The 24,218-nt window shown below is 35.8% G+C and overlaps 1 protein-coding gene and 1 pseudogene across 4 annotated transcripts in view; both read left to right on the forward strand.

The window, feature by feature from the left end:
• THSD7A (thrombospondin type 1 domain containing 7A) overlaps positions 1 to 24,218 on the forward strand; it is a 491,756-nt gene that overhangs the window by 373,377 nt on the left and 94,161 nt on the right. For all 4 annotated transcript variants that reach the window (XM_032286742.1, XM_032286743.1, XM_032286744.1 and 1 more), the window contains exons 9-11: positions 1,865 to 1,980; positions 10,113 to 10,245; positions 11,457 to 11,560. In XM_032286742.1, the coding sequence (XP_032142633.1) occupies positions 1,865 to 1,980; positions 10,113 to 10,245; positions 11,457 to 11,560 (353 nt within the window). The remainder of the gene's footprint in view (positions 1 to 1,864; positions 1,981 to 10,112; positions 10,246 to 11,456; positions 11,561 to 24,218) is intronic.
• On the forward strand, positions 850 to 992 carry LOC116557606 (annotated as a pseudogene).

Here is a 24,218-nt window from a genome sequence, read left to right on the forward strand (position 1 = left end):
GCTCTGTCATTGTTAAAGTTATGAAATTGCCTTTTGGAAAAAAGCACTGAGAATAATAATTACTGACCAATAATTTCATAGTTCCAAAAGAATTAACTGAATTACATGTGGAGTTCAATTATAATTCTAGTGATTTATAGTCTAAATTGTAATAATACATTAGCTTCTATGATTCAAATCTAAATTTCTTTGTTGTCCATGACTTTGAATAGTCATAGAAATTAGGAAAATTCCAGCTGAAGATAAATCAAAAAGACTATTTTTGAAGTGTTGGATTCTTTATATTTTAAGATTCACTTCCAAATATACACTAGGATTTTCAAGTAAAAGAGGAGAACATGGATCTACATAATTGAATAAAGCATAATATTTATGTATGAGAAAGAAAATGGACATAAATAATTATAATACAAGATGTGTCAAAAATGAAGTATCAGTAAAATACTATAAAAATATGGGAAATATATTACTCATGTTGATTTTTTTCACTCATAGTTCACTTCTGAAAACCTGAGTAACTTACTTGACAAAAGACAATTTATCTTGAACTACAAAATATTTGAATTATCTTTTATATAGTATTTTAGAATCTGATTTGCCATTTTATTTTAACAAGAACTATACTAGTTGTTTAGATTATTTCTTCATTGCCTATTAGCTTACATGGCAAGGATTTATATGACTTCAAAAGAGAATTGCTTAGGAATCAGAATCTAAGTTGTTACTTTTAATTATATGAATTATGTTATTATTTTTTAGTTTTCTAAGGCTCATGATCAGCGCTGGACCTATAGCAATAGTAGCATCAGATCATGAAAATGCAGAGAAGAATTGGGAAATATAAAAATTATTACTTCTCAGCCTTTTGGCTAAGATCAAGTGTAAAAAATTATATAATAAGTATATTTTGAATAAGGCAGTATATTTTAAACCTGTGCATAGCTTCCTATTATCTTTTAAGAAGTGAAAGCTTATATGAAGTTAGACATTCCCGTGTTCTTCATTCTTATCTTTCTCTCGTATTCCCAATAAATAATATATTTTTGCTGTTATTTTGAAAACAATAATTTTACCACAATTTATGTCAAGCACACAGTATTTCATTTTTCTTTAAACTACTGATTTACTACCTTTATTGTATTTATATTCATTATTTTTGTTCCAAAAAGATACTGTAGCTTATAAAAACATAAAAAATATTAAATCCCATAATTCAAAACCAGCGACTAATGGAAAAGAAAACACAAATAGATACACTAAATAAAACCAGGAATAAAGCAAAAACTGCTTATGAGATTGATTAATACACTTTTATTTTCTCATTTATTATTAAGTATGTAGTTCTTAATATAGTATTGTATTTTGACTACTGTGTAAAAAATATACTCCACTGTAAATTTGTTTTCTACAATATGTATTTTGTAAAAGTAAAGTGTAGAATAACCTGGACACTTATAATAGGCAAAAAGCCTATTTAGTCATACAAATATAGAATTAGATCCTTAAATTCATAATTTAAATTTCCACAAAATTTCTCATAAAATACATTAGCATATAAATATTTATTAATGGAGAGATTATTATAAGAGGATAAGGGGTGGTTGTTATATCTGGTTCTCAGTTGTATCACTGCTATTAGCAAATCTGCACATCTTGCCTTGAGAAGCTTTACTGAGGTCCAGTTTGAAACAATCAATTTAGTTGTATAGTTTTTGCCTGTAGCAGAAAGAAAGGCTCCTGGAAGTTAAATAATACAGATGAGTGACTTGTTTTGTGATTTTATCAGTGAAAATTCTAGAGAAATTAAATTATCTGATTTGCTGCCTTTCTATTGAAGCCTAATAATTTCCCTTTGCTTTCATAGATGTCCTGAAAGCCTTCGACCTGAAACTGTAAGGCCTTGTCTGCTTCCTTGTAAGAAGGACTGCATTGTGACCCCATATAGTGACTGGACATCATGCCCTTCTTCATGTAAAGGAGGTATGGTCTGCAGAGTTAGGAAGGCTGTTCACCTAGAAAACCCCCTCAGTAGACTTCTGAGGTCTGGCCTAGCATTGTTTGTGAGTTTTGTACAGGGCTATGTAAACCTGATTTAATATGGATGCCATACAATTTTAGTTTCCCCCTAGAAAATAACATAGCTTGAGAAAACCAAACAAGTGAGTTTTATTCCAAAGCCTGACTTGAAAGTTTATGATATAGATTAAAGTGATGAATTCTAAATCTTATTATATTAATAATGTTTACTTTCACATTTTCTGAAAGAATATGTACTGGTTTGTATATTTTAAAAGGATATACAGTGCTTTTATCTGTACACATGGCTTTCAACCTACTTAATATAAAGAAATGACATGTGACTAGATTTGCTGCAGATTCAATTATGCAGCTACAAGAATAGGAATAAAAGAAAGAGAAAAATGGCCAAATTGTTTCTTTGCCAACATACTCTGTGTCAGGAGGAATTTATGAGTGTTTATCCCCAGTTTGGTTTAGTTTTGCTTTTATTACTTACAGACAAAGACTCCTTAGTACCAAGCCAAATACTTTGATAATTCTTTCTTTACCTTCTAGGACAGGGTCTTTTCTCATTGCTGATGAGAAAGGTATCAACATCCTCCAGGTGACTTATACAATAACTGACCAAATTTCCCTGCAGTATTACAGATGACACTGTCTCCTATTTCTTATCTTATTCACTCAACAAATACAGATAATTTTTTCTAAATTCCCATTATGCTTTTTATTCTTGTTTCTTAACACGAGAGACTCAATTAAGAATCAGCTTCTAGCTTAACAGATATTTTAAATTGTCAAAATTTATTCAAATCCTTTATGGATTATAAATTTAACAATAGATACTTTTACTGTGTTATTATAAATGTATGTGGTTGAAACGTGAGTTTCTTTTGATGCTTTTTCTATTTAATACTCTTGAAATATCAAATAATATTAAACCACAAACTGAAAAGAGATAGAAAATTATTTTTTAAATTTATTTTATTATTTTTTTAAGACAGAGTCTCACACTCTGTCATTCAGGCTGGAGTACAAGTGGCTCAATCTCGGCCCATTACACCCTCAACCTCCTGGGTTGAAGAGATTCTTCTGCCTCTTCCTCTAAGTCACTGGGACTATAGGCACGTGCCACCACGCCTGGCTAATTTTTGTATTTTTAGTAGAGATGGGGTTTTGCCATGTTGGCCAGGCTGATCTAGAACTCCCAGTCTCTAGGGATCCACCTGCCTCAGCCTCCCAACGTGCTGAGATTACAGGCATAAGCCACTGCCAATATTTTTAAGAGTCTTTTAAGGCATTTAAATAACTTATGGCAAATTAAAGGAGATGTGAGCATTAACCTTTATAAACATGTTGATAGCATAAACTTGCTATACAATGTCATTGCGTGACATTTTAATCCAGATTTTCTTCTATTCCTTTAATTTTTTTATTTTTATTTTATTTTTTTGAGACGGAGTCTTGCTGTGTCGCCAGGCTGGAGTGCAGTGGCGCAATCTCCGCTCACTGCTACCTCCACCTCCTGGGTTCAAGCGATTCTTCCGCCTCAGCCTCCCGAGTAGCTGGGACCACATGCGCGTGCCACCATGCCCGGCTAATTTTTTTGTGTTTTTAGTAGAGACGGGGTTTCACCATGTTTGCCAGGTTGGTCTCGATCTCTTGACCTCGTGATCCGCCCACCTCGGCCTCCCAATCCTTTATTTTTTAAAAGCTGAATAACACTGGGCATAGTTCATAAAAGAATAGTACTTTATTATAGATTAACATTTTACCTATGATGGCAGTTTCTTATAGGTGGTAATTGTTGGTTATTAATTCAATTAAAAAGCATTGTTAATTACATAGAATTAATACATTTACAGATTTTATTCTTGATACGTTTATACTTGATCTTTTGTGTTAATATAAATATGCTCATTTACTAATAATTCCAAAACGTGCAGTTACATTTATAACCAAATTATTAATAGTCTAAAACAAATTTTAACTGAAAATTTTGAAAGTGGAAAGACTTTGCCTTTCTCTTATTTTGGATATTTTCATGTATTGTGTAAAATACTGTTTTAAAACAGCTGACTTGATATAAAGTATTTCAAGGAAGTAAAGATTTAAAAAAGAACAGATTTTATTGAATTGATTCTAGAGTAATCACTAATAAAAGTGAAGAATCAGAATTTTTCTAATTTTTTAGATCTTTATTTCAAAATAATTTTGGATATTGGAATGTATTCAGAAATTTGGACCATTTTAAGTAGCCTACAGATTTTTTCTTAAGTTCTTGAAAATGCATTTGTGATTTTGTAATTTATTATATATGTCTAGAAAGGAAAGAAAAAAATAGAGGTTTCTTACTCATAAAAATACCATACTTGAAAAGAAAATAACATGATTTCTTCATACTGTGATTTTTACGGTATGAAGAAAGTGATTTACTCTTTGCTGTTTAATCATTTATAAAATAAAAAATGTAAAACACAGTGATAATTCACATAATGTACTTTAAGAAAACTTCTTAGCAAGTAGATAAGAATGAATAGATTGTGAATGCTACACAGGCCTTAACTGAGTCAGTACTTAAGTGTGTATATATGCATAAATATTTAATTACTTATTTATTGATTCCTGTATATAACTAGCACACGAATGGTCTTGTAGAGAAATCACAGTCCCTGACATCAAGGAAGATTTAATTACATTTAACATATAGGATTTTTCTGCTCAGCCCAGATAATGTAAGACTTACATGGTTCAATAACAAGGTTTAGTGGTAAAACAGAAAGAGCTCTAAGGAAGAGAATGGAATAATCATGTGAGAGCAAATATATTAAGGAAAATCGTATTTAAAGGAGGGGTAAGAGTTCTTCAGAATTCAAGAAGATCTCTTGAATTGAATTGAAACATGAAAGAATTCCAAGCGGGAATTAGAAACATCAGGAAAGCATTAAATGCCCATGAGAAAGATGTGATTTTGGAAAGAGCAACCCACTGGAGCCCAGGATGTAAAGGAAACTTTCCCAGAAGAGATTGAAGATGAGAAACCAGTGGGTGATGATGAGTTCCCATGGGTGCAGTGGTGGAAGGGCTAGGGGATGTAAAGGAATGAGAAATTGAATCATGTTATACATGTAGGTAGTGCTGTGGGTGATGATAAATGACCGTGGGCTGGGGAGGGCTCTTGTGGTGAGTGACAGCATGTGAGGCATGATGAGTTTAGTGGGGCTGGTCTCTTGGGGGAAGGTAGGAAACCTCCGTAAGTAAAAATGCATGGTGCCACTAGGATACTATCCTCTCCTGGAGTTCCTGGGATGGTGGTGGCAGAGGAGTAAAAAATGCCAACTTGGGAATCAGTCTCTTGGAAGCAAGAGGCTGTCTAAGAGGCAGAGCTGTGTTTCCCTGAACACAGGTCATGTCATCCGGAGCAAGGAATGATAGCTGAGTGTTTTCTTTGGTGACTTATGTTGTGTCTCCTAGAATAAAAAGGGTTTTGGAAACCCTAAACTTAGGCACTCCGCTTTTAAAAGAATCGCTACAATTGTGTATTGAGGAAATAAAAATTTTTTACAGTCTGGGGAGTGATAGAAGGGGTTGTCATTGAATAACAGTGCCAAGATGCTTTGTGCTCTAGAAGAAGCCTTTTCTGTTTTGCCTGGAGACTGCTGTCATGGAGAATAGACAGTAGTGTTATAGAAAGCTAGTCTTTTGTTGTGAAGAAAATAAAGCAATGACTGAGCTTAGTTTTTTTTTCATTATTTGGTAAGAAATGGAAATGATCCAAGCATCATTTTGAAATTACACCAACTTGCACATACTATTTAAAAGTGCTAAACAAAGTTGAATGTTCAGGGAGAGGTAAGAGCAGCAGAAAATTAACTCAAGAATGGGATGGTTCTTTAAGAATGGGATGGTTCTTTTGACTTAATTCTGCCAGTAAAGTCTAAATTTTACAAGGATGTTGCGCTTATTAAAGTGCGGGACCAACCTTCTTTTTAAAAGCACTTTAAAGGAGTAAAATACACAATACTATTACAGGAAATAAAAAAGAATCAGATTCCAGGAAGAACCGAAAGGTTGTTTGAAATGTCACTCAGCCTTCACCTAAAATATCCGCTGACATATCAATGCTGATAAAGATAGGTATTGAGTGGAATGTAGTTTAATCCTTAGACCAGTGACTTGCTATTTTTTTCAAATTTTTATAAATTTTGACAAAGGGCGCTTTAAAAAATAGAAATAATTTATGCACATAAATTATTTGTACCTCTCATTTTTAAAAAATCAATACTTTTGATCAAATAATTTATCTGGTTTCTCAAATTTGGTTTGCTCCTTTTTTTTCTCACTGTATTTATTGTCTTGAGAGATAGCAGGAATATTGCAGAGGCTTCTTCTACCTCATGTCCTAAATCACTAGAACACCAGAATTACCACCAAAGATATGAATACTACCTTTACATTTTCCTTCTTGCATGAAATGTATCCCTTTCTTTCTTCTTTTTTTTTAATTGCATTTTAGGTTTTGGGGTACATGTGAAGAACATGCAAGATTGTTGCATAGATACACACATGGTAGTGTGATGTGCTGCCTTCCTCCCCATCCTTTTCAGTTTCCTATCACTGTGCTGGTCCAACCTGCAGTCCATCCCATTTCCAGTTTAATGAATCCATTTTTCCTGCCCTTTAAATCCGTTTCATCAAGTAATTTCTCTAGTGAAATTTATTTTGAATGTCTTAAGATATCTGAAAAATGCTGTAACTGCGTGAGAAATGACATACCTTCTGAATCTATGTACCACATCATTACATAATTATTTGCTAGAAGTACAATCTGTTTTCTCCATTTCTATCCTAGATAAGCATTTTTAAGCATAAACATCGCAGGCAGGTACCCTTATTTTTTCCCATATCTATTATTTCTAGTGAAAAGTAGATGATAGCTTATTTTTATTAATCCTCAAAGCACAACGTTGGTACCCATGTGCTTACTACTATAAAGGAATAGTTGGAAAGAAATAGAAGATGCTAATAATCCAGTTGAGAAGATATGAAAGAAATGTGTTTGTGCATTCAGTAAATATTTATTAAGCAGTTACTATGTGTGACTCTTATCTCAGGTGTGAAACACACAGATGGATAGAAACACTACACATATATCAACCACATATAATAAAATGAGCATACATACAAACAGGGGACGATGAAAGGTATAAAATTCGAAGTTTGTCAGCTCAAGTTATTACAGAGGAAACTTCTGTTTTTTCTTTTTATAATATGTGCTGTATAGCTTCCTTTTTTTCGGCTCTCTGATCTGAGGGCTCTATAACCTCGCAGAACTCTACAGTGCTGTAACTTTGAGTGCACAAGCAATTTCTTAACTGCAATCGAAGAAGAAACAGACCTCCCAGTGAGTAAAAACATGGATGTCATGACACTTCCTGTGTAACTCCATTAAACTTCTTCTCTGGGTGTTATGGCTTTGAGGAGTTCCGCTTTAATCAGGTCACAATCTCTATCCTTTGGGCTGCACCAGGTTAAGGGATTTGAGCTTTTTATCAGAATAAATGGATTGCCACTCTGGAATCCATTAAGGATGTGAAAATGTCATTATAGTCGTATATATCTTGTACTAATTTGTGGAGTTTGTGATGAGAAGGCGCTAGGAGAATGTTTCAGAAATGTGTTCTAAGTGACATTTTTTCTTTCAAATCAACAAACAAAATAGAATTGAAACATTAATGTTTGGTAGCTGCGTCCTCAAGTAGACCAGCCCTGGCTATGCACCAGGTGCCATCTAGATAGTTAATAACCAGGAGCTTTAGTCTATGAGGTGACACTAATGCTGAGCTCATTGTCTCCACCAGTTCCCAAATCCCTTGGTCCTAATCCTGTGTCTGTCTTCTATCTGCAAGTTGGAGGGTAATTGCCTCTAAAAATTTTGACCAACTGGGGAACAAAAACCCATTTGAGCCCTTTACGCCTTACGTCCCTGTTAAAAAACAAGCAAACAGAAACTTCCCTGCTTTCCCCAATGCTAAACAAATGATGAGTCTAATTATTTAGTTTGTATACTTTAAAAAAATAAGATTATGGACAGATCACAAACATAAAACAAAAGAAAAAGTAATAGAAATTGTAAAAGAAGGGCAAAGCCAAGTAGTGAATAGGGGAGGGGGGTAAAAGGAAGAAGAAGAGAAAAAATTATACTAGAAAATCAAAGCTGAGGCAAGCTCCTGCAATTGAGAAGAAAATTAGCTCTGAGATTCTGGTGACCAAAGCAAAAAATAGAAGTACAATGGATTCTTAACAGATTGTCAAGGGAAACAAAGTTTTTCCTCTCTCTAAATTATTAAAGGAATTTATCACCTGGGCCCTAAAATACAGGTCATTTGGACAATATAATAGATGGAGACTGCATTAGCAATTTATTAAAAGTCCTATTGACATTTCTTAGATCTTCCCTAGATAAATCATATTTAACATGTAACAGTTGCAGCTGACATTCAAACTACTACTGTTACAATTAAAAGTCCATGATAGTATTTTCAAATACTTTAATTCTCTGCTGCCCGGTACTTCTAGCCCCCAATTCCCTGCTCCATTACCTGTAGTATTCCACTTATTCATTAAAATAGTTATGCCATCATTAATAGCACAGAGTACACCCCACAATGGGAACAATAATTCTGAAAAGTTACATGTAAGGCCAGAATCTTAAATTGCGATAGGACATACAAGGTCATTTATTCCAATAGATCTCAAACCTAGCCCTTTGTCCCAATTGCCTGGCAATATTTTTAAATACCATATTCCCAAACCCAGCTTCCAGATTCTGATTAAGTAGTTCTGGGTATAGGCCTGAAAATAGGTTGGTGGTGGTGGTAAAGAGATTCTCCTATGAAGTCAGGCATTTAGGAATCACCAGTCTGATCCTGTCTCCCATTCAGTACAGGATTCCTCTCTAAACATAGCAGTGACTCGTTGCCCAGACCATGTTGAAGGATAGCCTTGACTTCATGAGAAAAGATATTCCATTATGGGAATGTTCTAATCATCAAATCATACATTCTCCACTACCACAGTATCTTAATAAGGTTTCATTTGATTTCTGATTAAACTTTAATTCTTAGGAGCTGCAAATCCTTGAAAATATTTGTTCCTGTAGTTTGTGTATCAAATATTTGAAGATCTTACAAAATAATGTAAATGCATCAAGAGGATTATATTAACATGATTCTTTAGAGAATTATTTTGTAAGTAAAACCTTGTACCATGCAGCTATTAATCCTTAAAGTATATATAATGTTAGTTGAAGTATATTAAAGTTGGCAAGTTGTATACACTATATGCTCTTTATACAAAAAGTTTTTTGAATCCTTATATCACTCATACTGTCAAATTGATGTCTCTATTGAAAGTATATGTTAATTTTTCCCATTTTTAACATCATTTGGAATTATTTATTTATAGTAAGTGTTGCTATTTTGACTGCTTCTTTAAAAAGTCTGTGTCTGCCTCTAAGAAACCAGTTTTTTACTATAGGTCCCTGATGTTTAGAATGTGACCTGAATTGAAGATCTTAGACTGTTTAACATGAATAATAAATGACCGGAATAATTTACAAGTTATGCATTTCAAATTAAATGAATAACAAATAAAATTTCACATTATAGCACTGAATATATTCTCCTGAAGAAGATTCATTACATGTGTATGAGTCCCATGTGGTAAACAGGGCTAGGCAAAAAGCAAGAAAATAAACTTAAGGTAGAGGAAAATAAATTAATTAGATCTGTCATTTTCCTCAAGGGCAAGAATTATACAAAAGAGCAATTACTTTGTGCACCTCAGGAAGGCTAGTTGACTGAAGAATTGTTTTCTCCATTCTTCACATTTTCTCCATTTTTAAATATGAATTGATTGGGTTTTTGATATAAATGCTCTTGGGGAGAATTTGGTGAATGTTTAGACCAGGTGAAGCCTCTCAGGTTTGTCAAAGCACATGTTGCTGGAGGAGGTGTAATTTATTCACACAGACTGGTATTTAGAGATTATCTTATCAGTGCAAAGTACAGAGGTAAAAAGCTGCTTCATTGCAGGGGACTCCGGTATCAGGAAGCAGTCTAGACATCGGGTCATCATTCAGCTGCCAGCCAATGGGGGCCGAGACTGCACAGATCCCCTCTATGAAGAAAAGGCCTGCGAGGCACCTCAAGTGTGCCAAAGCTACAGGTAGGATTAGGGAAATGCATCGTGAGGGAGGAGCTGAACAAATACGTCAACTCCACTTCATTTCCTAGGATAAGGAAAGGAAGTCAACACGCTTCCACAGGCTCAGTGGAGTTGGGAACGTTTATGGCTGTAGCTGCCATTCTTGTCTCTTCATCTTTGAGAGAGCTGCTCTACTGTATAAGGAGACAAATACTTGTATACATTTCCAAGGTGTGATATTAGCCACGGTAGTTTAGGGAAATGTCTTATGTTGGAAGAAGGTATAAGAAATGCTGAACGTGATTAATAGTTATGAAACATATATGCTTTAGGAAGCAATTCATTTTCACTTAGAAGAATAGCCTAAGTATTTCTCCTCTGGCTCCAAAGAGCACCTGTTTGTTCTCATAAATGCTGGTATTCTGGCTTGTGAAATGACAACGGTATCTCAGTGATGCTAATAAGATGTCTGTTGTGTTCATTTGTGATCACCTCAAATAAAATCATAGTTATTGAGGCTATGTATCATCTTGATAACTTGTTAGAGAAATTTCACCTCCTCATGATTAAGACAGAAAATATCTAGTAGAAATCTGACGCAGTATATGTTTGCAGTCCCGACAGTAAATAAAATATTACGGCATCAATTAATGCCAAAATAATTACTTAAGATGGTATTATTGTCAAATTTGCCATCTTAATGTATCAGCCTTAATTCTGAGATGACAAATACTTGTCATGTGTACACGTGAACATTGACAACTACTGGTTCAAACTTATTTATTTTTGCAATTTGTTTTTATAAAGTGTACTATAATTACAGTCGCTGAGATACTCCTACAGTGCGAACCAAAAGAGCACCATACAAAAGACTCATGCCTTGAATACAGCTTCGTAACTTGAATAAAATAAATGTATTTTATTTAAATGGCATGCATCACTTCTGGGGCCCTCTGGTGCATCTGTTGGCAGTCCTAATTATTAAAAAGTCTAAAAGTTCTCAGTAGAGTTCCATAGAGCTTGACAATGATTGTCTTCATTGCCAGAGAAAGTACTTTTGTATTTAATGCTGCTTCTTCTAAAGCCTTGATGGAGATCTAAATTAAATTTAAATAGAACTGAGCATTGTTAAATAAATTCCTGTTTGCAGTAGTCAGTCATGCTGCTGTGTGTCTGTGATTTGCCTGGCATTTTTGCTGCTTCTCCATCAGGCTTCTGTTCTTATCTTGTAGGTGGAAGACCCACAAATGGCGCAGATGCCAATTAGTCCCTTGGAGCGTGCAACAAGACAGCCCTGGAGCACAGGAAGGCTGTGGGCCTGGGCGACAGGCAAGAGGTGGGAGGCCCCATTCCACAGTTCATTTCTCCAACATCACCAGTTTAACCACTATTTTGATGTGCTTGTCACTTTGACACCATGCTCAGCAAACAGAGCAAAGCAGATATAAATCTGCTATGAGCCACTCCACAAAACATCAGGACATGGAAACTTGTCTTTTTAAATTGCCCCTGTTGTTTTGTGGCATTAGCTCATAACTCTGGAATTTTTCTCTCATTTATATCTGAAAGAAAATCAGGCCAAACTTTCAGTGATGACATAGATGGTACACTGAAGCTTTTGGTTTGTTTTTAGATTGAAGTATTCCATAGCACTTTGCTTGCCACCTAAAACAGTATGATTTCTACTTCCTTGTCTACCTGCATTGTGTATGTGCATATATGCTATGTAATAGAATTCGTTAACTTTTTCAGAAGTTCTCAGAATGACATTCCTATCATTTTCATGGCTATCTACATTCTGTTCATATTTAGTACTGATTTTTAAATGGAAGACTTATTTGCTTATCTGTAATCTGCAGCACTAAATAACATGGAATCTTGCAGAAATGGATAATGAAAATGTTTGAAGCTTGTTTACTAGATATTATAGGGAATGTATAAAGCTTTGAAATATGTTGTTTCTTCTAGGCATAACAAATTCAGTATTTAAAGAGTGCATGGTTATTTTTACTCATATTGACTTTTAGAATATAGCTCCTGCTGTATACTTAAAATGTAGTTTAATATGTAATTGAATATGCAAGAAACTGGATTTAATTTATAAAAAACTTATTTTGTTCTCTCACATGTAGTTATATATTTCAGGTTGACATAAAAATTTGAACATATAGAGCAGAATTCCAGTTTTTAATGATTTTATCTGGGACTTCCTTTTCTATACAATGAAAAAACTGCCTTTTTGAGGGAAAAAAAAAAAAAAAGCTTTTATTTCCTTTAAAAAAAAAATCCCCTATGTTTATAATCTTCCTTTTAGAAGCCTTCTTCTGAAACATAAAACTTAGTTTCCAAATAATCTTAAATTCCTAGTTGCAGTAATTTTTAGAATTTTATTTTATTTCCATAATTCTCATTATGTGTCTCCCACCATCAACTTAGGATAAAATGTAATTGTGACTCCCTTTGTAGTTATAGAAACTGTAGGAAAGTTGCGTTATGAGGTACAGTATACAGAGCTGAAAGTCATTCTTCTCCATTTCAAATCATTCTTTGAGAGACTGAGTGAAATCTTCTTCGCATGCCCTGCTGATCCCTTCTTAAGCATAGATTTGCCTACATTTTCTGTTCTTTTATATACGTGTATATATATATTGCGCTTTAGGTTCTGGGGTACATGAGCATAACATGCAGGATTGTTGAATGGGTACATACAAGGCAGTGTGGTTTCCTGCCTCCATTCCCTTCACCTGTATCTGGCATTTCTCCCCATGTTATCCCTCCCCAACTCCCTACCGCCCATTATCCCTCCCCTAGTCCCCTCAACAGACCCGGCTGTGTGATGCTCCCCTCCCTGTGTCCATGTGTTCTCATTGTTCAACACCCACCTATGAGTGATACCATGCAGTGTTTGATTTTCTGTTCTTCTGTCAGTTTGCTAAGAATGTTGGTTTCCAGATTCATCCATGTCTCTGCAAAGGACACAAACTCATTGTTTTTTATGGTTGCATAGTATTCCATGGTGTATATGTGCCACAATTTCCTTGTGCAGTCTCTCATCGATGGGCATTTGGGTTGGTTCCAGGTCTTTGCTATTGTAAACAATGCCACAATGAATGTACGTGTGCATGTGTCCTTATAATAGAATGATTTATAATCCTTTGGATATATAACCAGTAACAGGATTGCTGGGTCAAATGGAAGTTCTATTTCTAGGTCCTTGAGGAATTGCCACACAGTCTTCCACAATGGTTGAACTAATTTCCACTCCCACCAACAGTGTAAAAGTGTTCCTTTTTCTCCACATCCTCTCCAGCATCTGTTGTCTCCAGATGTTTTAATGATCACCATTCTAACTGGAATGTTTTTCCATCTGTTTGTGTCCTCTCTTATTTCCTTGAGCAGCGGTTTGTAGCTCTTCTTGAAGAGGCCCTGTACATCCTTTGTTAGTTGTATTTCTAGGTATTTTATTCTCTTTGTAGCAGTTACAAATGGCAGTTCGTTCTTGATTTGGCTCTCTTTAAGTCTGTTATTGGTATATAGGAATGCTTGTGATTTCTGCACATTGATTTTGTATCCTGAGACTTTGCTGAAGTTGCTTATCAGTTTCAGGAGATTTTGGGCTGAGACAGTAGGGTCTTCTAAATATACAATCATTTTGTCTTCAAATAGAGACAATTTGACTTCTTCCTTTCTGATTTGAATACCATTTTTTCTTTTTCTTGCCTGATTGCTCTGGCTAGAACTTCCAATACTATATTGAATAGGAGTGGTGAGAGAGGGCATCCTTGTTTAGTGCCAGATTTCAGAGGGAATTCTTCCAGTTTTTGCCCATTCAGTATGATATTGGCTGTAGGTTGGTGGTAAATAGCTTTTATTATTTTGAGATACATTCCACTGATACCTAGTTTATGGAGTTTTTAGCATAAAGCACTGTTGAATTTTGTCAAAGGCCTTCTCAGCATCTATTGAGATAATCATGTGGCTTTTGTCTTTGGTTCTGTTTATGTGGTGGATTACATTTATAGACTTTCATATGCTGAACCAGCCTTGTATCCCCGGGATGAAGTCTACTTGAACGTGATGGATAAGCTTTTTGATGTGCTGTTGCAATTTGTCTGCTAGTATTTTATTGAAGATTTTTGCATCTGTGTTCATCATGGATATTGGACTGAAGTTTTCTTTTCTTGTTGAGTCTTTGCTGGGTTTTGGTATCAGGATGATATTGGTCTCATAAAATGATGTGGGAAGGATTCCCTCTTTTTGGATTGTTTGGAATAGTTTCAGAAGGAGTGGTACCAGTTCCTCTTTTATGTGTGGTAGAATTCAGCTGTGAACCCATCTGGACCTGGGCTTTTTTTGGTTGGCAGGCTGTTAATTGCTGCCTCAACTTCAGCCCTTGTTATTGGTCTATTCAGGGTTTCAACTTCTTCCTGGTTTAGGCTTGGGAGGGTGCAAGTGTCCAGGAATTTATCCATTTCTTCCAGGTTTACTGGTTTATGTGCATAGAGTTGTTTGTAGTAATCTCTGATGGCAGTTTGTTTTCCTGTGGAATCTGTAGTGATATCCCCTTTATCGTTTTTTATTGAGTCTCTTTGATTCTTCTCTTTTCTTTTTTCTTAATCTGGCTAATAGTCTCTCCATTTTGTTTATCTTTTAAAAATAAAAAACAGCTCCTGGATTTATTGATTTTTTGAAAGTTTTTTTGTGTCTCTATCTCCTTCAGTTCTGCTCTAATCTTAGTTATTTCTTGTCTTCTGCTAGCTTTTGAGGTTTTTTTTTTTTTATCTTGCTCCTCTAGCTCTTTCAATTTTGATGATAGACTGTGGATTTTAGATCTTTCCTTGCTTCTTATGTGGGCATTTATTGCTATAAATTTTCCTCTAGACACTGCTTTAAATTGTCCCAGAGATTCTGGTATGTTGTGTCTTTGTTCTCATTAGTTTCAAAGAACATCTTTATTTCTGCCTTCATTTCATTGTTTATCCAGTCAACATTCAAGGGCCAGTTGTTCAGTTTCCATGAAGTTGTGCGGTTCTGAATTAGTTTCTTAATCCTGAGTTCTAATTTGATGGCACTGTGGTCTGAGACACTGTTTGTTATGATTTCCGTTCTTTTGCATTTGCTGAGGAGTGACGTACCTCCGATTATGTGGTCAATTTTGAAATAAGTGCAATGTGGTGCTGAAAAGAATGTATATTCTGTGGATCTGGAGTGGAGAGTTCTATAAATGTCTATTAGGTTTGCTTGGCACAGCTCTGAGTTCAAGTCCTGGGTATCCTTGTTAATTTTCTGTCTCATTGATCTGTCTAATATTGACAGCCGAGTGTTAAAGTCTCCCACTATTATTGGGTGGGAGCCTAAGTCTCTTTGTAGGTCATTAAGAACTTGCTTTATGTATCTGTTGCTCCTGTGTGAGACACATATATATTTAGGATCATTAACTCTTCTGTTGCATTGATCCTTTTACCATTATGTAATGCCCTTCTTCGTCTCTTTTGATCTTTCTTGGTTTAGAGTCTGTTTCATCAGAGACTAGGATTGCAACTCCTCCTTTTATTTTTCTTCTCTCCATTTGCTTGGTAAATCTTTCTCCATCCCTTTATTTTGAGTCTTTGCATTTCCTTTCATGTGAGATGAGTTTCCTAAATACAGCACACTGAAGGGTTTTGACTTTTTATCCAATTTGTCAGTCTGTTTCTTTAGATAGGGGCATTTAGCCCATTTACATTTAAGATTAATTTGTTATGTGTGAATTTGATCCTGCCATTTTGATGCTAGCTGATTGTTTGGCCCATTCGTTGATGCAGTTTCTTCATTGTGTCGATGCCCTTTACCATTTGGTACATTTTTGGAGTGGCTGGTACTGGTTGTTCCTTTCTATGTTTAGTGCTTCTTTCTCTTGTAAGGCCGGCCTGGTGGTGACAAAATCTCTGAGTAGTTGCTTGTTCGTAAAGGATTTTATTTCTCTCTGCTTATGAATCTTAGTTTGGCTGGATATGAAATTCTAGGTTGAAAGTTCTTTTCTTTAAGGATGTTGAATATTGGCCCCCACTCTCTTCTGGCTTGTGGTGTTTCTGTGGAGAGCTCCACTGTGAGTCTGATGGGCTTACCTTTGTGTGTGACTCAACCTGTCTCTCTAGCTGTCCTTAGCATGTTTTTTTTAATTTCAACCCTGATGAATCTGATGATTATGTGCCTTGGGGTTGCTCTTCCTGAGAAATATCTTTGTGGTGTTCTCTATATTTCCTGGACTTGAATATTGACCTGCCTTGCTAGGTTGGGGATGTTTCTCCTGGATAATATCCTGAAGAGTGTTTTCCATTTGGATTCATTCTCTCCATCACATTCAGGTACACCTATCAAACATAGGTCTTTCCACATAATCCCATATTTCCTGGAGGCTTTGTTTATTTCTTTTCACTTTTTTTTCTCTAGAATTGCCTTCTCATTTTATTTCATTGAGTTGATCTTCAATCTGTGATATCTTATCTTCTGTTTAGTCAGTTTGGCTATTGAAACTTGTTTATGCTTCATGAAGTTCTCATGTTGTGTTTTTCAGCTCCATCAATTCATTTATGTTCTTCTCTAAGCTGTTTATTCTCATTAGCATTCATCAAACCTTTTTTCAAGTTCTTAGTTTCTTTGCATTGGATTTAGAACATGTTCCTTTAGCTCAGAGAATTTTGTTATTACCCACTTTCTGAAGCCTGTTTCTGTCAGTTCATCTGACTTATTCTCCATCCAGCCTTGTTCCCTTGCTGGTGAGGAGTTGTGATCCCTTGGAGGAGGAGAGGTGTTCTGGTTTTGGGTGTTTTCATCTTCTGTGCTGGTTTCTTCCCATCTTTGTGGATTTATCTACCTGTGGTCTTTGTATTTGGTCACTTTCAGATGGGGTCTCTGAGTGGATGCCCTTTTTGTTGATGATGAAGTTATTTCTTTCTGTTTTTTAGTTTTCCTTCTAACAGTCATGCCCCTCTGCTCTAGGACTGCTGGAGGTCCACTCCAGACCCTGCTTGCCTGTGGATCATCTGCAGCAGCTGCAGAACAGTAAGGGTTGCTGCCAATTTCTTTTTTCTGTTATCTTTGTCCCAGAAGGATACCTGCCAGATGTCAGTCTGAGCTCTCCTTTATGAGGTGTCTCTTTGGATATACGGGGGTTGGGGAGCTGCTTGAGGAGACAGTTTGTCCCTTATAGGAGCTCAAGCGCACAGCTGTGAGCTCTGTTGTTCTGTTCAGAGCTGCTGGGCAGGTACGTTTAAGTCTGCTGCAGCAGAACTCAAAACCGCCCTTTTTTCCCAGGTGCTCTGTCCTGGGAAAGTGGGGCTTTATTTATAATTTTGTGACATGCTGCTGCCTTTTTTCAGAGATTCCCTGCCCAGCAAGGAGGCAGCCTAGTCAGAGGTGTTGCTGAGCTGCCGTGCACTCTGCCCAGCTGCTGTGTGAACTTCCTTGCAGTTTTGTTTATAGTGGTATAGATAGAACTGCCTCAGTAACAGCGGTCTGCCTCAGTAATGGCAAACTGTTTCTGTAATGACAGACTGCCTCGGTAATGGTGGATTGCCTCAGTAATAGTGGACTGCCTCAGTAGTGGTGGACTGCCTCAGTAATGGTGGTTGCCCTTCCCCGCACAGAGCTGGACCATCCCGGGTCCAGCTGTGCTTGCTGTGAAACTCTCAATCCAGAGCGTCTGGGATTGCTGGCCTTTGTGGGGATGGGACCCACTGAGGCATATCACTTGGCTCCCTGTTTTAGCCCCCTTTTTTTCAGTTGAATTGGCAACTGTCTCCCAGGCGTACCAGGCACCAGTTGAAATGACTGCCCAGATTTGTGTGAATTTTTTTGCGATACCCACTGTGCTGGCTGAAACAGCCATGCTGGAGACTCCTGGCACTTTTGCACCCAGGAATCTCCTGGTCTGTGGGGCAGTAAAAACTCATTTGGACATGCGGTGATCATTCACCCTCTGCATTCTCACTGGGAGCTACACTCCAGAGGTGTTCCTATTCGGCCATCTTGGATCATCTCCCATTTTGGGTTCTGTATAGAGTTTATAATGAAAATGAGCATGAGTTTGGGAATCAGGAAATATAAGTTTTAGTCTCAGGTTTTTTTTACTAATAAATACAGTGTGTCTTATTCATCCCTTCATCTTTCTGGATCTCAGTTTATTTAGATTAAAAGAAAAAAAAAGGTTTGGACCAAATAATCTTTTAGGATTATTCAAATTTTCTTAATATATGCACAAACAACACCCAGGGATCAAAATGTCAACTAAAATTAGGTAAAACAGATGAAAGCTATATTTTTATAAAACACAACTGGAGGAAATACACGATAGAGTAGAAGCAGCACAAGAGTGAAAGCAGCTTCAGTTCCAAATTGTTATGTATAAGCTGCACAACCTTGGATGATTCATTTCCTCCCTTTAAGGATAAGAACACAAAAGCCTTGCAGCACTTGGAACATGCTGTCTTCATTAAATGTTAATTTATTCCCTCTTCCCTTTCGTTCATAACCCAACTGAGTGTATGTATATCGGTCTTTTGGGTCTTACAGGCAGTCTGTACAAAAACTGTTCTTTCTGTGATTACCAGGAACCTTTTCATTTCCAAATTGGAAAACTGTTTATTCTTCATCCTGGGTGGCCACCTTGTGTTATCGAATACTTGTTACCACTCCCTCTGAGATAAAAGGGTCTTTAGCGTCATCAGTGCTACTTTCTCCTATCTTTCTGATTGGTCTTTTTTGATTTCCTGTTACTGGTGTCTCTTTCTCTGCCTGTACTTACATAGCGCTTCCTAATCTTGGCGTACCTGTCAAACAACTTGCTGTACCTCGTAATCTTATCTATTTTCAGGGTGTCTGGGAAGAGAAAGTTGCATTATAACAAGTGATTGCTTCATAAATATATTCATAACAACCCCTTTAACTTCCATATGAAGACAGCCTTTTTCATTGTTGCCTGAGTAGATGAAAGATTCTTACAGCTTATATTTCTATAGAAACATGAAATGGAGAAAATTAAGAGTGGAGAAATATATTTTCCTTATTGCAAGAAGGCAAAATTTTCTTCCTTTGATGGTGATGGCTGTTTTCTGAACTCCACATTATTAAGCTTCCAAATTCTTCCTGTTTTCATCTTTGTCCGTCCTTATGTGGTCAGAGACTTGCATTTAAAAAAAAATGAACTTGCACTATTTTTTAATGACAAAAAATATAGTAAACTTTAAATCAGACAACAAAGACTATAGAGAAGCCACTCTCTGTCCCCACTAGTGCTTCAGACTTTCTAATTTCAGTTGCTCATTCCACTGTTACTACATTCAGAAGACTGTAGAAAAAGCTGTAAATTTTAGGAAAGAATGAAGATGTTTAAACAAGAGAGCTTTATTTGTTAGAGAAATTAGATCAGTGTTAATGTCACCGAAAATGTAAGAATTAAAGACTGAAACTTAGTTGCAAGGCCAATCATTTGAAGCTAAAGAGCTGAGAAAAGACTTAAAGTATGGTTGGGACTTGACCTGTACCATAATATTAGAAGAAGTAGAGAGAATAAAAGAACACAAAATAGATCAATTCTCTAAGCTAAGTGTTTGAGGTAAGAAAAACAAAAACATTAAATGTGTTCACAAAAAAAGTGGGTGGATTGAGCCTCTGCAGATATGATCTGAAGCCTGGGGTGATTTTGTGGAAGGCTATAAATGTCAAGATCAGTATTTTAGACCTTGTTCGATAAGTGGTATGAGCAAGGACCTGATGAAAGCAGTGTTTTATCTGTCAGCGTGCACAGAATAAATTAGAAAGATAAGACACATGGGCCTGAATGCCAGCTAGTATGCTGCTGTAGCAATGCAAGGTTGAAGTCATAGAAACAACAATAATAAAAATAGGCGAAAATAAATGGATAGTGGACATACTGTCGAGGGAAATGTTTTGCAGACTTAGTAGCAGACAACAGAAGGAGAGAGAAAAATAAGAGTCAAGGTTGATCATATGATTCTTTAGCTCCAACATGTATAGTTTAAGAATAGTTGTATTGGTGAAAACTCCTGGGTCTAAAAGCAGAGCTTATTTTAGAAAACATATTTTATACATTTTATATTTGAGGTCACGGTAAGCTTAGCCAGGTTGAAATATCCAGGTATGCCCTTGAATGTAGAAGTGTAGCTGTAGAGACAGCATGGATGGCAGATGGAAATTAGGGTAACATCACCATAGAGTGAATTGCTGAAGTTACAGAAAAAGCTAAGAGCTCTAAAATACAACTTGTATTATATGTATGAGTAAAAGCAATTATACCTTACCACTAATAGATTTCTTTTTACTTTAAAAAGTTTGTATTTGTTGAATCTTTAAGCGTTTCCTTTAATTTAAAGAATTTATCTTAAATGTTATTGACTTTAAATTGTGTCCTTACTTGTACTCTCACTTGAACAATATCATGTAACTAAGATATGAGATGGCTAACTTTACCATTGTGTGATTCTAGAGGTAGAAATGTTTATTTCTTGGCTTTTATCAATCTGTGTGTCTATGCCAGGAGTCAGCTAACTATGGCCTATGAGCCAACTCCAGCCCACAGCCTGTTTTTTGTAATCAGTTTTATCAGAACATAGTTACAACCATTTTTTTACATACTGCCTGTGGCTGCCTTCATGATACAAGACAAAACTGAGAGTTGTGAAAGAGATCATATGGCCTACAGAGCCAAAAATATTTACCGTGTAGTCTTTTACAGAAAAAAATTGCTGACCCTTGATCTAAACCCAAAAGCCATGTAACCAATGATATAGTCACAATTTCTAATACTACTGAATGTTATTAGATGAATTATTAATTATTAACGAATAGTCATTACCCAGTAGGCTCAGAAAATCCCTGGAATTTATCTTGTCACTTGGGAAGAAGTATACAAATTCAATTCATGTACAAATTCAATTCAGCAATAAAGGAACTACTTTATAGTGATGAAAGTAGCAGACTTTAAAGACCAGAACAATGGCAAAATATCTGCCTTTAAGGATGAAATTGTGGCATTCTTATTGGGGGCATGGTTAGGAATAAAATGTTGACTCTAAGAACTTTAGTAGTAAAACTAAAAATTAAAAAGGAGCTAAAGGTGAAACCAGAAAATACGTGGGCTGTGGAAGATAGGAGAGAAAAACAGTCCGGGCCTCAAATTCCTTTGATTCAAACATGATAAATCATATTCAGAAGTTGAACATTCAGTTAATTTACTAAGTACACACAGAACAGAGAGAATGTGTGTGTCTCATATAATACATGCCATTCAGCACATTTAAAAGGTCACCTATTATGATTCGGTTCTTCTCCAACGTCTGTAACCTTCCACATTAATAGAAAAATGTAACACAAATAACAAAATGCTTTCCAGGCCTGTTTTAACAGACCTACTTCTAACAGCCTGTTAACAATAAAATAAAGTGGACCTTAGAGACAGATTTCATTTTTACTATTAATACTATTAATAGCATAATTGTTCCAATTGGAGGAACTAGCTGTGAGGACATATTTCAAAAGATTTGGGAAGCTATTATGCTCCCGAGTGTCTTTAAAAATTGTAAACTGTATCAATCCTAAATCTTCTGGGGAAAGAAAAAAAAATGTAAACTGTAACTACTTATAATCTCAGCACTGACATTCACTCTAAAGCAAATTTGTGGGAATCATCCTTACCCAGAAATGAGTTAATATAACACAGGAGTAAGACTATAGATAGAGTTTCTTCTAATCAAGTAAATGCAGTCTTGATAAAAATCTGTATTTTATATATGTCAAAACTATATGAAAAATTTTTCTGATATATTAGAACACAAAGTGCTTTAAAAGAAAATTTATACACTCCTGAAAGCTTGAAAAGCGCGTAGGAATTTTGTGTTTATTTATGACCCAGTTCCTTTACACTGAAAGGAAAAGTGACATAATGGTGAAGCAGGATTTTATATCAATTATTGCCAGAATCACCAGTAATTTTTGCCCAATGTTCTCTAACTTGGATTAGCTACTCTGCTACATAATGTGTATTTTCTTTATGTTCATCAAGTATTTCTGTGGAAACATTAGAAATCTTTTGTAAAACAAACACTTAAGAGGTTGTGGTGATGGTTTCATCAGGCTTCTTGGGCTTCTATAACAAAACACCGTAGATCAAGTAGCTTAAACAGAAATTTATTTCTCCCAGTTCTGGTGCATGTGAAGGCCACGGTGCCAGCCAAGTTGGTTCCAGGCGAAAGCCTATTTCCTGACTTGCAGACAACTGTTTTCTCACTGTGCCTTTATGTGGAAGAGAAGGAACCAGGCAGAGAGAGAAAGCATGGGGAAAGGGGGAGAGAGAAAGAGAGAGAGAGAGAGATAGTGCTCTCTGGTCTTATCTGAGAAGAGGGCTAATGCCATCACGAGAACCTCACATTCGTGACCTCATCCAAACCTAATTACCTCCCAAAGACCACAGCTTCAAATAGCACCGTCACATTGGTGACTTCAACATGTGAATTTGTGGGAGATACAACTCAGTATATAGCAATGGTGCAGGATCTGTGCTTTTACATAAAATTTATATCATCTTCGTGTACAGAGCTGTACGTTTGTTAATATGCTCTTTTAGAAAGCTATGAAAACAGGTAACTCAAGTGTCTAAAAACCAATCCAAATGTTGTGACTATAATTCATTATCTCATAAAATAAATATTTATTGAATGCATGCTACATATTTCACATTGCCTTCATGGTACTAGGCCCAGCCTCTTGAGATATTAAAAATGTATAAGGCCAGGTGCCGTAGCTCACACCTGTAATCCCAGTACTTTGGGAGGCCAAGACAGGCGGATCACCTGAGGTTGGGAGTTAGAGAGCAGCCTGACCAATATGGAGAAACCCTTTCTCTAGAAAAAATACAAAATTAGCCAGGCATGGTGGCGCATACCTGCAATCCCAGCTACTTGGGAGGCTGAGGCAGGAGAATTGCTTCTACCTGGGAAGCAGAGATCGCAGTAAGCTGAGATTGTACCATTACCCTCTAGCCTGGGAAACAAGAGTGAAACTCTGTCCCAAAAAAAAAAAAAAAAAAAAAAAAAAAAAAAAGTATAACAAATAGATGCATTTAACTTAGCATGGCAGAAAATATATGTATATATGACTTGGGTTACAAGTCATATTCATACATTGGTAGTGTATTTACACAATAACCACTGAAGAATTGAAAAAAAGATAACCACTGATAGGGCATAGTTAAAGAGAAACAGCCTTTAAATATAAATGACTCAAGCAAAAAGGCAAGAAGGAAAATCTTTATGTTTAGGAACAGCTCACTGACTGGTTTGCCTAGGATTCCTGTGAGTGAATTAGAGGCAAGTACAAAGATAGATTTTTTTTTATTGTTAAAAAAAGAAAAGTAGTGAAGGATTTTTACAAGGCTTTGGGTATTAAGAATGTTATATTCCAGGAAATTTCGTCTAATGACATAAGAACTAAAAAGAGATTTTTAAAGAATAAATTGACAGGATTTGGCAACTGTAAAATCTGAATCTTTGTTAAATTCCATATGGAAATTTTAGAGGACTTCTGAAGTAGGCATCTTCCCTATAATATTGTCAATAAAAGAGAAGTGCAAGTAACATGAAATCTGACCACATTCCATTTTAACTTTTAAATGAATAGACAGCTTATATTTGCTTCATACTATTCAAGTCACTAGTGTATCAATTTTTAATAGAACTATTACTTCCACTGTCTTTTCTCTCTGTTCGTATTTATACAGTTCAGATGGTATTTAGAAGGCTAAATTATTGCTTGGTCAGTGGCTATATAATTGAAACCTAGCCATAATAACTATAGATAGAATTACCATGAAATTTGCATTAGAAATAAAATGTATGAGAATAATAATGTCAATTTTGGATGCTTTGATTTTTTTTCTTTATAACTGCCCTAAGAAGCAATGTCAATAACCGCTTCTTAGATATGTGTGTATCATTCCA

This window comes from Sapajus apella, unplaced genomic scaffold, assembly GCF_009761245.1.
Source record: "Sapajus apella isolate SASKATOON/1434 unplaced genomic scaffold, GSC_monkey_1.0 scaffold19, whole genome shotgun sequence".
In the NCBI taxonomy this organism is placed as follows: Eukaryota; Metazoa; Chordata; class Mammalia; order Primates; family Cebidae; genus Sapajus; species Sapajus apella.